Source organism: Castor canadensis, chromosome 1 (assembly GCF_047511655.1).
Source record: "Castor canadensis chromosome 1, mCasCan1.hap1v2, whole genome shotgun sequence".
Taxonomy (NCBI): domain Eukaryota; kingdom Metazoa; phylum Chordata; class Mammalia; order Rodentia; family Castoridae; genus Castor; species Castor canadensis.
In genome coordinates this window covers 34,150,178-34,168,469 of record NC_133386.1, presented here as the reverse complement: position 1 = coordinate 34,168,469, position 18,292 = coordinate 34,150,178, and the positions used below count along the sequence as shown (strand labels likewise).

General features: G+C 33.6%; 1 protein-coding gene across 4 annotated transcripts in view; it reads left to right on the top strand.

Moving 5' to 3' along the window:
• Positions 1-18,292, top strand: part of Lama2 (laminin subunit alpha 2) — a 630,868-nt gene that overhangs the window by 289,366 nt on the left and 323,210 nt on the right. For all 4 annotated transcript variants that reach the window (XM_074074982.1, XM_074074980.1, XM_074074975.1 and 1 more), the window contains exon 10: positions 3,089-3,249. In XM_074074982.1, coding sequence (XP_073931083.1) covers positions 3,089-3,249 — 161 coding nt within the window. The remainder of the gene's footprint in view (positions 1-3,088; positions 3,250-18,292) is intronic.

The following is an 18,292-nucleotide window of genomic DNA, read 5'->3' as shown; positions in this document are numbered from 1 at the left end:
TCATATTAAACAGAAAAGCTTAAACCTCCATTTCATAATGTATCAAAACTCTGTTTCTTAAGCTCTTACTACACAAAATGAGAAAAAATTCTGTTCCTACACTCCCTACCACTTGGCAGTGTGTGTCAGTTACACGTTTATCTTTTCAAAATTTTAGCAATTACATTTGGCTATAGACTAAAAATGAATTCTTATGATTTTTAATTTAAAATACAATCAACATTCATACTATAATTAGTTACATGTTATCCCAATAGAGACTTGAGTTGCAAAGCTGAACTCCTAAATGCAGTGCATTTTACCTTGATGCTTATTCTGATTTGATTATCTCTTTAGGAAAAGTCCAAGATGTGGTCTAATGCTTAATCAAATTGAATAGACAAATGGTAGAAAGTTATCTTCTAGTATCTTATTGGGACTATTGTTATTATTATGGAAATTTGAATGTATGCTTTTTTTGAATTTTCTGTACCTTTATTTTCTTTCAGTGTAAGATAGGTTTTTTTTTTTCTCTTTAGATTTGTAAGGGCTCTTTAGATGTTAAAAAAAAGTAATAGTATGTCACATTTGCTATAAACAATTTCTAGATTTGCTTTGTGTCTCACCATTGATGATAAGATGGACTTTGGTCACATGATGAGGTGAGAGCACACAGGGAGGTATGAGGATAGGTAAGAAACCCAGGAAAACATGGTAGCATTTGATGTCCTCAATGCAAAGGAACTAATGCAGAAACTTTAAAGTGACAGACGCCGTTAGGAGAAGGAGACCAGGAACTAGAGAAAAGGTCAGTTTGAGAAGAATCAACTTAGAATGTAACACATATGTACATGAAAGCAATGGGAGGAATCTCTCTGTATAGCTATCCTTGTCTCAACTAGCAAAACCCCTGTCTTTCTTATTATTGTTTATACTCTCTTTTCAACAATTTTAGAGATAAGGGCAAAACAGAGGGGAGAGGGAGTGGGTGGGAGGATAGGGAGGAGGTAGGAGGTGGGGGTAGAAATGACTCGAACATTGTATGCACATATAAATAAACAACAAAAAAAAGAATTTCTAATATACAAAACAAATAATTTTCATATAATTAGCTCTGAAAATTCAGGTAATTTTTAGCTTTAATAATCACACTATGTAAGATTATCATATAACGTGTTATTTTTCTATTGAATTCCTTACTTGCCTAATAACCCTCATGTTCTAATCTATCAAAATTAGATATTTGCATTTATTTCTTTTATTTGTCTGATTATATTTTATGACACTTAATAGTCTATCTGGAATTCATTTTGATTTGTTTTATATGGAGATCTTCTGTCTATATTTTTCCCAATGATCTTTTTAATTTACTTTTCAATCTCCCTTAATTCCTGTAAGGTTCATTTTATTTTCCACTTAAGTAATGAGTATTATTCTTATGATGGAACTACTTAAGCCTATAAGTTGTTTTTTGTTACAGTTTTCTATATCCAATAAATATTGCTGAGTTCTTTTCTTACTACTGTTGTATTCTACTAAGAAAGTATTTAATGTATAATTGAAACTTGATTTTTCTCTTTAACACAAAAGTTATTAAGGACAGATACTTTTATGGCTTTTCAAGTTATTAAATTATTTATATAATTTTATCATACTCAAAATTCCTAATTAATTTTATCTGAATTTATCCTGGTACTTGATACAAATCTTGAAGAATTTGGTAAAAAATTAATCTTAGATAACTTCTGCCTTAACAAATGAATATGTTTGTGCACTAGCCAATAATAAGCTATAGTAAGTTATAGTATTTATATAGTATATGTCGGCATTATTATCAAAATTTTCTGTTTTCTTCCTTATTAATCTACAAGTATTTACAGTAAGTAGCTTAATGTCCTTCTCAGCCATTAATTTCTGTACATTTAAAATTTTTCCAATATGCTTTGTTGTCTATATATTTCTAGCTCATAATTAGTGCTTATTTGAGACCCAAATAATAATATTTTTTATTGTTTTATCAATGCAAAATGGGAGCTTATCATATAGAATATATTTTATTTATTGGCAGGAGTTAATATTAGTGCAACTGTTTTTACTTTTCTGTATTTCCTAATATATATTTCTGTTCATTTATTCTTCATATTTCTGGTTATTTTGTGTGCCTCTTATGCCATTATATGTTCATGTTTTTAGTAGGAACAGTAAGACCATTTGTATTTGTATATATTTAGCATCAATGTTTGACCCTATTTCTGGTGTTCAGTTATTTGTTTTCTTACAATAATGTGCCCTTGATTTTTTCCTCACCATCCTTCTGTTCCCTGATGGGGATTATCTTTTGCCAATTTGCTCTTATCTTTTCCAAATTTTGAAGATCTATGACTTATATTCATTTGTTCTGCATTCTTTTTTATTTTTCTAATCAAAGACATGAACAACATGCAACATTGCTGACAGTACTGCTAAAGAAGAAACTAAAGGTGTTCATGAGGATGAAAATTGCCTTTTGTATTTCTGTGCTAAAGAAAGGAAATTTAAGCTGCTTTTGTATCCCTCTTCTATGTCCAAAATATCCATTCCTATGAACACCTCTGAATTCTTTAGCAAACCAGTCAAGGACATTATCCTTAGATTACCATTGCTAAATTTTTGTTTTAAGTCATCTGTATTTATTCCCATCTCTTCCCCATTTTGTGGTAATGGGGTGGGGTAGATTTGTTTCTGAGCCATCAGTATGCACACGACATTGCTTATTCTTCTCAGTGTGGTATCGTTAGCCTCAGAATTTATGGAAATTACCCCTTGATGATTGCTATGATTTTTTCTGTAGCCTTGGTAGATTGTAGTTATAGTTTTGTAGATGCTTTGAGATTTCATCTTTCTTTTTTTCATTCTTGATATTTTTTAAAGTGCTTAGAACTGTCCTATTAGCATAATCATAGCAAACTTTTATTTGGATTCCTTACCTTTTGGTTTCAACTGTCTCATACATGTCAAGAATCTGTTTTTGAAGTCAGAATATGATATAAAGGTTACTATAATTCAAGCATTAAAAATCAAATTCTGTATCTGTTTTAAAGATGCTAATATGTGGAAAATTTTCCCATAGGTCTGGCACCTGGATCCTGTCATTGCAAAGCTGGTTTTGGAGGATTAAGCTGTGATCGGTGTGCCAGGGGCTACTTCGGCTACCCAGACTGCAAACCCTGTAACTGCAGTGGCCCAGGGAGCACAAATGAGGACCCTTGTTTTGGGCCATGTACCTGCAAGGTACAATGTTTATTCTGGTACTGCCTCATTGTCAAGACAGGATGTCACTTTCCTTAGCTTCTCTATTATGTCTTCTGGCACTTAAGCAGTAGTCTTCTATAAATATTTACTGTACTTTCTGTATATGGTACTGTTGTAGGTGTCCTTAAACACTTATCAAATCGACTGCATTCATGCATGTATAAGTTACCTGGCATTTGTCTAAATGTTATATGTTCACAGAGGATAAGTGACCTTACAAATCTGTCATTTTAAATTCGATGTGGTAGGGAATATTTGTAATCCCTGCTACTTAGGAGGCTGAGGTGAGGTGGGAGGATGACAGTTCAAGGCAATCCAAGCAAAGTTAGCTCAAGATCCTATCTTAAAAACAAAATGACAACGTACGTCAGTGACAAAAAAAGACTAGGGATGTACCTCAAGTGGTAGAGCACTTGCTTAGCTTGAGGCCCTGGGTTGACTTTTCCAGAACAACAAAAAAGTTATAAAAGCTCGCTCCCTGTTTCCCATCTAGTCTGTTAACTTAAAAATTCTGCACATAAATATTTTGTGCTAAGGTATGAAAATGGAAAAATGGGACCCATTGAAACTATTCTAGAATAAGGGGGAAACGGAATATAGGAGAATGATGGAGGGGATGAATTCAACTATGATATACTGTAAGAAATTTATAAATGTCACAAGGTGCCATTACAAAAATAATATGGTAATAAAATAATAAATTCCTTCAATATAAAAAAAGTTGTGTGCATAGCACTGAAAATGGAAACCCTTTGAAATGACCGTACACTCAAATCTATGTTATTGCATCTTATTCTGTAAAGAGTTTTGTCAAAGGTTTTATTCTAGATTTTTAAATAATCCTCTAAAAAGTTTGAGCCTAAATAGGTCTTAAAATTCTCACCATATCCAATTCTTCTGTTTAATTACCAAAAATGTAAGATGGCCTAGAGGGATTGATTAAAGAACCAATATTGTCTCTCAAGAGTACTTTTAGAAATGCAATTTTATTTGTTGTACATGTGCAGCTAATAGCTCCTCCAGTTAACACCAAGGGATGCATTACACCTACAGCTTATACACACAGAGGAAACAGAGGCTTCACAAGTCTAACATGATAGACTTACCTACACTGGCTCTAGTAATCGGTTCCATACGGCTCTGATCATGTACAACTACATTCACTGAAAAAAGAAAAAATTCTTTGACAATGTTAGCATGCCATACTGGTATGAAAATGAAAGTCTCTCTTCCTTTGATTTCAATCATAGATTGACTGTTACTAATTTTTATTAATTTATAGTCTCATCCAGGCAATTATAAAATGTTACAGGATTATAGCTGACATGCGTGCATTCATATATGTACATATAAAACATTAGGCTATAACATGAGTATTAGGTATTAATTTTAATGCTAAGTATATATGTACTAGGACAGGAATATCTGAAATGTGGAGCTAAATATTAAAATAGTTACATAGTAGGCATGTATTGTTACATTAGGGACGATTTAGGAACCTGTCTTAGACTACTGAAATTGGATTGCTTGGACTACTTACTGTCTACACAAGAAAGTGGAAAGTCCTGAGTCCATAGTAAAGAGTTGTCATGTGCTGAAATATAGTAAGTTTTCTAGATTTAGTACATTTCATTTCAATATTATCTGAAATGAAAAATTACTCTCGGATACCAAGATTAGATAGCAGTGTGTGAGTGATTGCTTGCTTCAGGACACTTTCTCTCTCCATCCTGAATGTCTCTTTGGGCAATTCTCCAGGCTTTTAGTGCCTGTTCTCTAATATGTACCAATGCATCTCTTGTGTGTGCCTCATTCTTTTTCCAAAACTCTGCAGAAATCTGCAACCTTTGCCACTTGCCTCAATAACGGACAGGCAAAGGTAAGCTTAAAGTGGGAGAGAAATTTCCTCACTTGTGAAAGGAAGTATTTTAATATATTTATCATTCAGAGGATGGTGAAATCTGATATGTTCAAAGAATGAGGAACAAACAAATGAAGGCAATGGCCTCATTTTGTTCATTTTCTTTGGGAAATGCAGCCAGGCTAGAACAGCAGAGCTGCCGTGATTAGCTCATGCCAGCTCTCTGCCTGACTCAACATTGCACTAAGAGTGATTACAATCCTAATTTTTAAAAAATGCCTCCCATGAAGACACTTGAAGCTCTCCACAGACAATTAAAATGCTACAATAAACAGCAATTATAAGAAATCATAAAAGAGATTGAAAAATTAAGTAAATCATATCATTAAAAAAAGTGTCTTTCAGTTATGTGATATTTTAAATAGAAGACTATCAGTTCTTAAAAATAAATCTTTCTTTAGGATAAAAACTTGTAGAAAGCAAGTTTCATAAGATATTTGTATATTTGTAAAAAATCAAAAACTATATACCTGTAGCAAGTGAATCATAATCACAATATATCATATCACGATGTACATGAAATGTACCATAATTGCCTATCTCCTCTTGTTTACAAGAATAATAAATAGCTGAGTATTTCAACAAACTTTGCATATAATTTAAGTACTGAAAAGAATACTTACTGATGTAGAGAGCAATGTGATATTTCCTTCTATTTCACAAAAACATGACCTGTGTCAACTGATCATTAAAACAACATGTATCAAAATGTTATTTAAGAAGCAAAATTTTATTGGAGATGTAAATTCAAATAAAGTGATAGATTTGGGGCTGAATAAGAATATATATATATAATATACATACATATATTTTTTTCATGTGCAAATAGTACTGAATTAAAGTTACTTTATCAACATTAGTATTTTTAAATAGAATATGAACTACATGTAAAAAAATCTATCTGTGTTCCTCTCCAAAGTGCATATTAACCAACAAATATTTCACTGAAGTCTGAAGATATTGTAAAGAAATGTTTCATTATGACATCTTGAGCCTAATTTTATTTTCAAACATGAGTTTTCAATGATTGACTCTAAGTACCATATTAAGTTGACATGGACACTACTCTTCCAATATCTGGTGTTTCAAACGTGTAGATGTGCTGAATAACATATCATGTAAATTGTAAAACATTTGAATTTGGGAGAAAAGGGAAAATTTTTAGGTTTCAGACCAAAGTGGGGAAATCTACAGTAAGCATAAGCTTAAACAAAACTGAGCAACAAAAGCAGTGAGGTGGTATGAGTCTAGCCTCAGTTCTGAGATTAGGACCAAAGTTTGGAGGCTCAGTGCCATTACTAGAGCTTGACATTAGGATTTGGACCAACAGAGAGAAACTGGAATTGAACCGACTTAAACAGGGAGTCTGTAAATACTTTTTGACTGTGAAAAGGAGACTACAAAATTTCTCCTGCGTACACAGAAAGGCAGCTAGAGTGCTCTCTTTTCTTTGGAGCTCTCAGTAGGGGAAAAGTGCCTTGTGAGGAATCAAATCCCCAAATGTGTGTGTGCCATATGGGAATGGGATCAACCTTATCCTCCTGTATGTGCTAGTAGTCTCTAATAAATCAAGCAAACAGATTTCCCATGGGAAAAAACAAAACAAAACAAACAACAACAAAAAAAAAAACCAGCCTCAACTGCAAATGAGCTCACCATCAAACATCACAGTGCACAGGAGAAAAATACCGTGAAAGGAAATTAATAGCTACAGAACCAGAATATTTGTATACTGGAAACTACAGAGCATAGTCTGAAAGAAATGATATTATCATAAAAACATGTAATCTTAATTTCATCATATAAGTCATAAAAATAAAAATGTTAAAGGTAAAATCATAAAATGTGAATAGAATATTAAAGAATAAACAATGAAGGAGTAAGACAACCTTAAATAGACTAGGAATGTAGCTCAGCCATAGAGGGCTTGGTGTTAGCATGCATGAGCCTCTGAGTTTGATCCCAGCACTGAAAATAATGTCAGATAAGACAAGTTGATTTTGAAAAGAAAGTAGTTAATTTACTTCTGTAAGTTATATATATATATTATATATTATTGAAATTAAAACTTGGTTAAACAGAAATATGGTTCTGAGGAAATTATCTGTAAGTGACATAAGGAGGTAAGGAAATAAAAAGATGGTGCTAAGTGGCTGATAAAATGATAAAATTTAACATGAATTTTTTTAGGAGTGGCCAAAGAAAAGATTAGATGAAGTTGAGAAGAAATATTCCAGAAATAATTAGGGAGAAAAGGCTAAAAAAGAATTAAAAACAATTATACATCCTTTATTTGAAGAAGATAGAAAAGAAATCCACCAACAGGGCTCATATTAGAAAATATGATCACCAGCAGGACAAAGGACAAAAGCAGACATGATTATCTCAATTGTAAGTGCTTACCTCTAGGGTAATTTCAGTGCAAGGAATATTAAATGATATATTTACTTTAGTAAGGTATACATGATCCCAGAAGAGAAGTCCACTAGATCACAGGATCTAAGATTTAAATTATAAAAAGTAGCAGCATATCTGCACTCCAGTGACAACCAAACAGAAAATGTAGCAAAATATTTAAAATACTAAAACTTTATGATACCTACCTAAAAGTAAATGTTTTTAAAATAGAAATGGTTTTTAGAGATTGTAGAAGAGTGTAAAATATAATTTAAAGTGCAGAGATAGCTGATTATACCAAACACCGATGAAAATCTAGTCAAGTGGAAATAAATGATGTCTTGGAACTAATTTTTTTCTATCAGAATTTGAAATTACTAATATTCTAAATACCATATGGAGTTGATGTGAATTAGTTACAAAACTTAGGAGGGCAATATAGATTATTTAGTATCTTTGAGGTGACAAAACCCTGTCATCCAGCAATCCCACATTAACATTAACATAAGACTACTTGCTAAAATGAAAATGAGAGAAACATCTAAATAGCAAAAAAAAAATAGTAAGAATGGATTGCAACATAGCTGACCTCATATCCATGGATTTTACCAACCCCAGATTGTAAATATTTGGAAAAAAATCACCTGTACTGCACATGTACAGGCTTTTTTCTTGTCATCATTCCCTAAATGATGTAGTGTTGGAACTATTTACTTAGCATTTATTTACATTGTGTTAGGATTTGCAAGTAACTAGAGATGATAAAAAATATAATGGAAGGATTGTGTAGATTATATGCAAGTATTACATGAGTTTTACATAAGGGACTTGAGCATCAGTGGGTTCTGCTATGCATGAGTTATCATATAACCAGTTCCCCAGAGATACTGAGGGACAACTGATTATTAATTTAATCTAATAAAAGAAGCAGTGAATTAAGTAATTCTACAGGTATGAAGACTGACAAATTTCAGAATCTTCAGGTGTAAAAATAAATTCCATGGAGTTATTATTTATGTAAAGATGTAAAATATAAAACAATAATATATTTTTGTGAGCATGCATATTTAATAAAAATTTTTAATTCACTATATACTAGTTTTAGAATGGTAGTTAAGTCTACATTAAGAGGGAAGAAAATAGAACAGAAGTTAAATGAGAGTCAATTGTCTTTCAGTTGAAAAATATATCTTAAGCAAACATGTAAAATATAAATATTGCTTACCTCTAGGTTGTAGGTAATTGATATTATATCACATGTATTTTTCTCATTCTTTAAAATAATTGCAAATTACAATTTTTATAATTGGAGGCAAAAAGGAAGTACAGATTTATGCTATTATTTACACCTAAGGTTTTCTCTTATAGTCTTTGTTGGACAATACACTGATGAATATAACCCTCATTCTGTTTCCAAATACGAAAACAATAATAACTCAAGACAAAACATACGTTTTTCTGAATTATTTTAAATTTTGAAATTCATTTCTTCTTTTGGATTAAAAGAGACAAGTCAGTCTCAGAAATACAATGGAGTCTACCAAACATAAATGCTGTTTGACTCTTGCTGTTTGCTTATTTTAAGTACCTTATACTAGAAATTGACTCTTTTCTAGTTTGGTGATTTATTATTTATTCAGTCACTGGACTGCAGAATGTAATAAATAACATAAATTGACCATGTAGGTAGGAACATTTGCTTTTATTTTTATCAAAGTCTTAGTAAAAGACTAGAAATCAGCCTATTTTCATCGTTTTGGTTTATTTTTTATTGGACTTTCCATTAAGTCACTAGCTCCCAAGTTGTTGTGATCTGGGTTTGGCTTACCTTTCTAGAGGGTAGGTCAGTCACTGACTTACAGCTTTCCTGAATTCCTTGTGTTGCCAAACTGTTTGTAACTCTGGAATTTTGTATGTTCTATTCAGACTGCATAGAAAGTCTCATCTCTCCTCTCTGCTTATTTAGACTGGTGTTTTTCAAGTCTCAGCTTAACCTCCCTTTTCTCGGCAAAGCGTTCCTGGGTTCTCCATCAGAAATCACTCTCCTGCCATAATCTCTATCATACTTTTTTCAATTTTATGATCTTTTCACATTTTGAAATTCTATTTTAAGTCTTTCTTACCTCTTATCTTTGTACAATAAGAATATCATTGTGACTATACATAAGAAAAATGGAAGAAAAGGCAAAATGTGAAGTTTTACACCCAGTTGCTTAGTCCATCTGATTCCATTTCATAACCTCTGGAATGGTGAAACTGCATCTTCCTGTCTATCTCTCAGCAGGTGTGACTACCACATTGAAGCTCGTACAAATGTCAGGTCTAGTCAGAGATACCTACTGAACTACTTTTAGTTGTCATCTATATTCCTTTTCATGAGTATAGAGAGTAGAGATAAGATTCCATTACTTTTCTCTAATAAAATTTTGATTGTTTTTGGATTCTCCTCCTCTTTTTTATTTGTGTACATGAGTGGTCTCCACATTAACTTGTTACACCTGAACCCTGGGCATTTCTGCAAAGTAACTTCAATGTATATATTTAATATTGAATATTTAGCATAAAAAGTGCATGTAGGAATCTGTTTCTTGCAGCAGTTACAATTCAAATAATATACTAATCTTTTTTTTTTTTCACTTTGACAATGGCTCTCCTGTTGACCAAATTAGACAGGCTTTTTTTGACTAGACCTTAATTTTGGGCCTGATCCTCAAATCCAGCTCACTTATAGCAAGAATCCTGCTACATCAGTTTAAGAATCCCCCAGTCTCAATATCTGGGCCTGTCTTCAACAAGAATCCTGCTAGGTTGTTTTAACAAGAATCTCACCTATCTTTCATGCTTCCTCTTAGTAATTTCCCACCCATTATTAACCCTCACCTCTCATAGGCTGCATAAATCCCAGTTATCCTGGCTGCATTTGGAATGAAGTCCAGTTCTTTAACTGTTTCTGAATAAAATCAGGTTATGTTTTGTTGTTGTTTTTTTTTTTTCTGACAACATTAAAAGCTCAGCTTGTGAATAATGAAAGCTAATTTTCGTTTATTTTCTTCTCTTCTCTCCCTAACCCACCAACCATCTATTATCTAGCCTTGAAACAGCGTGTTTAAAGAGTAAGCACTCAACAAATACTGCTAATTAACTCATTATCTTTCCATTTGCTAACTTCTTATAATACTAGCATGCATTAGAATGAAGGCCATAATGGAAGAAAACCTGTAATTGACTACACACATCCAAAAAACCAAGCATGACTACAAAATTCCTGAAGTAATTATCCCAAAAAATAACTTTAATGTCAGTGTAGATATTCTTGGTAACTTTGTCAGTAGAATTCCCAGTTGACTCACGATCACAGTTAAACATGTACTGCTGGAATTGTACCTAATTTATGAGGCGGCAGCCTCATAAGAAAGAAAACAAGAAAGCTATTGTGACTCTATTTCTCCAGAGAGAAACTGTACTGAGAAAACTATAGCAAAAAGAAAATTGATGTCAGCTCAACAGACTCTGACTTCAAGAAATCAAAAATAAAGACACCTAGTGAGGTTTTTCTCATTCCACTTTTTCAGGGAGAAGAGGTACAAAATGGGGGGAAAAAAGCAGCCACTATAAATGTTTTTGTAGGTTAGGCCTCAGCATATTTAATTAGACATTCTGCTAAATGTGTTTCTAAAACAAACATTTCTCCCTAGGGGATGAAAATTGGTTTTTAAGGGGCAAAAATATTTTACATATAAGACAAACATATTCACACAATACATCTGTATATATAATATATTTGTAGGATTAAAATTTCATGGTGGGGATTATTATGAAAAAAGTGGCTGAGCAGGCTCCTTAAGGACATGATAATGAAAAATACGTTGAATAGATTGAGAACACTGATCTAAAACAAAATGACATTTTTAATATCACAGTATGTAAGAATATAAAAATATTTTATGGATTATTTACAAAGAGGAAGTAATTGACTGTTATTGGTGCATATTTAATTTTTAATATCACCAGAATAATGGTCTAGAAATAAATACTGAAAGAATATTTGGAATATTAATCTCTAGAGTAGAAGTCTAGAGCACTCTGGAAGTTAAACTGTTTCATGGAGTTCAGTGTGAAAACTATCATAAAATATGTAAATTGGAAAGAATCACTAATGGCCTCTCAACAAATAAAATATTAAAATGAGTAGACAGGAGCTGCTCATTAAAAATGCTGAGATTTAGTAGGGTAGACACCACTTTGTTTAAACAGTAAACACCTTTTTAAAAATTTTATCAAATTATGTTAATAACTTTTTAAAAGTTAATCAGTACAAAGAAGTGACAGACCAGTAGCTAAAGGAAAGAGAAATCTCCTTAACATTAAAATAGCATTCAGACTAGAAGGTGTAAATTCTCATTGCCACTGTTAGATGTTTAGGATCCATCATACACACTCCCATCCGTGCTTTCCAGACTGAGCTGGATGGTGACAAAACATAGGATATAGTCTCTGTCAACCCTATATTATAAGGGGTAAATACAGAATTAAAATGATGTTTTATTGTTTGTTTTTAGTTATTATTTATTTCAGTAAATGGCCTTAGTAAATAGTCATACCTTAAACCTTCCAATAGAAGAGAATAGAGTCTATTTTCATGTTTCTAGGAAAACCTCGGGATGCTTTTTTTTCTTTTTTTGCTAAATCCTATGACTTTTCTGTTTCATTTTCCTTTAGGGACACAGGGACCCTAACGATCAGTCTGCTGTTAGCCCACAGCATGTTCTCTGTAACCCTCCTAGAGCAATGATTTCCTTCCACTTTCTATCATGTTGTCTGTGCACTTCTCCTACCTCCTGTTCTATAATCCTTTTGAGGCAATTTTATATTCCCTCTGGTAGCTTCTATCATAACTTATATAGAGTATCTCAGCAATGATTTGATGAGTGAGTGAATCATATAAAGAATACAGGAACAATGATAAATAATGCAAAGGGCATTGATTAATATTTTGATATTAATAGCAAAGGAAATTAAGTTGTTCAAAGAGCACATTCATAAAGCAGATGTTTCACTCTCAAGTTGAGAGTCAAAACATTTAAGTCCTGGACCTTCTATATCAACATGAATCAGGGATACAATCAGGCCAAATCATGAAGGATGGCAGTGTTGATGAGTCATAGAAAAGTTATATGAAAACAGGGACACCGCAGGAAATCCATAGACAGAATTGGGACCCAGGATGTCAAGATCACATATGTTGACATGAAGGTGATAATTGTATGGATAAGAATGTAACATATTATATAGAAAGTGGGAGAACTTTTGTCTCTATGAAGATACACTGTATTCTATATTGAATTGTGCTGATTTCTATTATATAAAATATAGTTAATATCATTCTTGTCGCTCGTTGTTTTGGTGTCTGTTGTTTCAGTGGGATTTTTGCCTTGGTATTATACCTGTACATGCACTGCACTTAAGTCAATGTAACCCCCTCCACTGTACTTTCTCAGTCTTTTCCTCACTATCCTGTATTATTGAACAGTTTCCATTGTGTTTCCTTGTATCTTGTTCCTACACAGATGCAATGTACTTCATAATTATTCACTATCTTTCTTTTTTTTCCTTCTCCCTTGGTCTCCTCTACCAGTCCCCTTGTAGATACACATTCTGTATATATTTCTATGTATACATAATATTGATTGTATGTTATTGGGCCTACATTTAACATGAGATTAAGCATGTATCCTTTGACTTTCAGAACCTGACTAACTTCACTTAAGATGATTTTCTCCAGTTCTATCCATTTATCTGCAAATGATAAAATTCCATTCTTCTTTATTGCTGAGTAAAATCCCATTGTATATAAACACCACATTTTCTTTTTTGTTTATTTATTTATTCATATGTGTATACATTGTTTGGGCCATTTCTTCCCCCCCCAGCCCACTACCTCCCACCTCCTTCCTCCCAACCCCTCTTGCTTCCAGGCAGATCCTGTTCTGCCCTCTTCTTCTCCATATTTATAGAAGAGAAAAACATAAAAGATAATAATAAAGACAGCATTTTTGCTAGCTTGAGATAAAGATAGCTATACAGAGAGATTCCTAGCATTGCTTCCATGCACATCATGCCATGTTGGTATTAAAACCCACATTAATTAAACTCTACCAGACATCTTCACTACTTTCTAGTCACCTTCCCATAGTGGCCTCTGTCAGTTTAAGATTACTTATAAACACCACATTTACTTAATCCATTCATCAGTTATGGAGCATCTTGGCTGTTTCCATAGCTTGGCTATTGTGAATAATGCTGCAATAAACATGGGTGTGCAGGAATATTTATTATAACCCAACGTATATTCCTTTGGGTATATTGATAAGAGTGGAATTGCTGGATCATATGGCAGTTCTATTTTTAATTTTTTGAAGATCCACCATACTGTTTTCCATAGTGGTTGTACTAATTTATATTCCTACCAGCAGTGTATGGGGTACCTTTTTCCCCACATCCTTGCCAACATTTGTTGTTGTTTGTGTTCTTGATGGTAGCCATTCTAACAGGAGTGAGGTGGAATCTTACTGTGAATTTGACTTGCATTTCTTTTATGGCCAGGGATGTTGACCATTTCTTCTTGTGTTTTTTAGCCATTTTGATTTTTTCCTTTGAAAAAGCTCTGTTCAGTACACTTACCCATTTCTTCATTGGGTCTTTGATTTTTTGGGTAGTGTCTATATTCTGGTTATTAATCCCCTGTCAGATGTATGGCTCTCAAAGATTTTTCTCCATTCTGTGGGCTGTATCTTCAGTCTGGAGACCATTTCTTTAGTTGTGCAGAAGCCTTTTAGTTTTGTGTAGTATCATTTGTCAATCCTTTCTAGTAGTTGGTAAGCCATTTGCATCCTATTAGCAAGTTATTGCCTGTAATATCCAGAGTATTACCTACTTTCCTGCACTAGCTTCAAAGTTTCAGAACTTACATTAAGTTCCTTGATCAACTTTGAGTTGTTACTTGTACAGGATGAAAGACATGAATGTAGTTTAGTGTTCTGCATGAAGATACCCAGTTTGGCTGAAGTTCAGCTGCCAGAGATTGACAGAGACCTGACTGTCAAAAAATGCACTCCTAAATTAGATTTTTGACTGGTTAACATATTTTGTTGCAGTGCCTTAGGTAAGGGCTCAAAGTATGGAGATGGCTTTTGGCCAAATTTCATTTAATTTATAAAAAGTATGGTATAAACTCAGAAATTCAAAATGGAAGTATGAAGCATGCCTGTGTGTACGTGTGTCTGTGTGTATGTGTGTCTGTCTGTGTGTGTGTGTGTGTGTGTGTGTGTGGTGTAATGAGGTATGGCGATGACCCTTGGGCAGTAGTGCTTTACCACTGAGCTACATCCTGAGTCCTACACTGCAGTCTTATATAAGGTCCATGCAAATATTTTAAGAGATGATAATCATGGGTAAAGGGGGTTGAAACATATCAGGCATGGGAAGATAGAGCAGGAGTAGTTTGAGAATCAGTAACCAGGCTTAAAATATTTTGGTTCAAAGATTTGTTACAATAACTAAGTCAAAAATACCACGTGGCTAGCACATTTTTATAGCTGGAGATAGCCATCACTAGTGTGATGTGTTAGGGCTCCCCAAGGTGACCCTCTGTTTTTATGATTTTCTAGAAGGACTCAAAGCATTCAGAAAACATATTATATTCATGTTATAGTTTATTACATGAACAGTTAAAAATTAAATTCAACAAAGACAGAAGATGCACAGGGAAGAGTCCAGGAGAGACCAAGCACAAGCTTCTAGTTACCCTTTCTTAGTAGACTCAGGCAGAATGCTTAATTCTCCAAGCAACATTGCCTGAGAACATGGATGAAGCATTGCAAACCAGAGAGGCTTACCCAACACTTACTGTCCAAGGTTTTACGGAGGGATCAGTTATGCAAATATGGAATGCTCATCTAACTAACTCACTCAGTTTTCAGTACCCCTGGAGGTCAACTTGAACAGGAGGGCTCCAAGGCCTCCAGTTGAGCAAAACTATGCATTCATCACAGCATTAGCATAAACTATCTAGTGTGACCCTAGGCACCAGGTATACAAACCTTCTCTTATCAACTACAAAGCCCTATAGATTAGTTCTCTATAACAGACGTTGTTATATGTAAGTCTTGAGCATCTCAACTGTTTTTGATGTTTTCTTTTTGTCGGTACTGGGGTTTGAACTCATGGACTCATGTGTGCTACCACTTGAACCACACCTCCAGCCCCCTGAACCTGTTGAGTTAACCCATTACTGCACCAATTAAAAATGAAAGATTTCTTGGTCCCATAGCTTACACTTCACAGACATTTTACATGCTACCGTCAAGTGCAGTGTCTCGATTATAATTATGTTGACTTATCTCCTGCTGAATACCCTTTACTGATTTACTAATTCCTAATGAAAAAGCTCTATATCTCTTAGTACAGCATTAAACATCCATTTTCTAGGGATAAGGTCTGGATTGCAAGTCCCAAGTACAGTTTCTAGCATACAGGAAGCATTCATTGCATTTGTTTTGAAAGAAGAAATAAAAAATTAATTCTTGTTCCCAATATCTTTGCCAACATGAGTATCTCATTCTATCTTTGCCAACAAATTGAATTTTTAAACCATACTTCAAGGTTTAGGTGAAATTCCGCTCCTGCCATAAAGCCTGAAATCTTCATAGAAAGAGTTATATTTCCATAACTTATGTCTGAGATGCACTTACCATCAACCTTGCATTAAGGTTGATTGCATGTGTATCTTTTTCCCCAAGGAGATATTGGCGTTTAAGGACAGAGACCTTGAATTGCTCATATTAAAGTATCTAGAATTCCTACCCTAATGTGTTGCTTGGGTTATTAGATGAAATTGAATATGCAATTCTTTAATCATAATTTTTGAAGGTCACGTTACCAGGCTAATGTGAAGCTAAGGAAAATGTAACTAATGTCTAAAATTTTTCTTGAATTCAGTCTGAATCTCAAAAAAGAGGTATTATTTGCTTTTAAATTAGAGTAAATGAAAAGTAGATTAGACCAAGCTCAGAAGAACACAGTGTACAGAACAGCTGTACTGTCCTCAAAGGGATAAGCTAAATTATAGATGTGTTTCATCTTTCCTGCCTGTGTACTCTTTTGAAGATGCTCTCAATTTCAGCATTTTGGGGATTTATTTGTCCCTGTTGGTCTGAGATTAGCTTGATTAGTTTTACTGTCATCTATTATCTCAAAATAGCTTAAATCTACCTTAAAAAATTAGAACTGGTGACAATGTTAGTGACAATACTTTAATTTGTTAAAGTTTACCAGGTGAGATAAGACTAGATGCACCCCACTTGTTAAAGCTTCCACCAAGGCAGACGTAATACAAGTTATAAATAGGTCATAGATATTAAGAACTAAAACCAGTTAATTTTAACAAATTTTCTTGGCACCAAGGAGTACTAACTTGGCTAATACTTACAAATTTCTCCTTATTTTTATATTCTATTTTTCCTTACATGTTCTCAGATTTTATTATCCATATCTTCTTCCCAGTTTGGACTTACTCAAAAATATTTTCTTAAGAACCTACTCTGTACATAGCACTTTGGTATACATGAAAAACACTACCACTGAGATAATCATTTAAAATTACTAAATTTTTATGCAGCTATTGCTTAATGTTGTACCAGGCACTCTGTTACTTTTTGAATCTATAAATACAAGCAAGGTAGGGTTTTTAACTTCTGAGTAGACTATGTATATAGCTGAAGAGAACTATCTGTAAGACCTGGCTATACTTTTTGTGGTTATAATAAGGCAGTGCATAAAAGGCTGTAAGAACACAGTTGGGAGAACAATTGGTACTCCAAGGAAAATGAAGCTTCAGAATTAAAGTGAAAATGGAATTCAAGGAAGAGGGGGAAATGTGGAGTAATATATGTTTAAGGAATATTGAAAGTCTGTTTCCTGGAAAGCAGGAAGACTTCATTTAGACATATCAGTCAGGAATAACCATTTCTTAAATTGAGAGATTATACCCTTCCCAAGTTTTCATTATATAGTCAGCTTTTATTGCCTGAATTTACATTATAGTCTCACCTATAAACACATAATTTTTCAGTGTATGGTGACTGGGATTAATATAACCAATCTAGAGAGCACTCAACAAACAAGAAAGAACTTCACAATAATTTCACTATATAACTAACTGGCTAAACCAATGTGTTAAAGGCAAATTTGTAAGAAATTGACCAAGGAAAATGTTTCTCACTTTCTACTTATTGTTTTTTTTATTATTATTTTATTATTCATATGTGCATACAAGGCTTGGGGCATTTCTCCCCCTTCCCCCACCCCCTCCCTTACCACCCACTCTGCCCCCTCCCTCTCCCCTCCAACCCCTCAATACCCAGCAGAAACTATTTTGCCCTTATTTCTAATTTTGTTGTACAGAGAGTATAAGCAATAATAGGAAGGAACAAGGGTTTTTGCTGGTTGAGATAAGGATAGCTATACAGGGCATTGACTCACATTGATTTCCTGTGCGTGGGTGTTACCTTCTAGGTTAATTCTTTTTGATCTAACCTTTTCTCTAGTTCCTGGTCCCCTTTTCCTATTGGCCTCAGTTGCTTTTAAGGTATCTGCTTTAGTTTCTCTGCATTAAGGGCAACAAATGGTAGCTAATTTTTTAGGTGT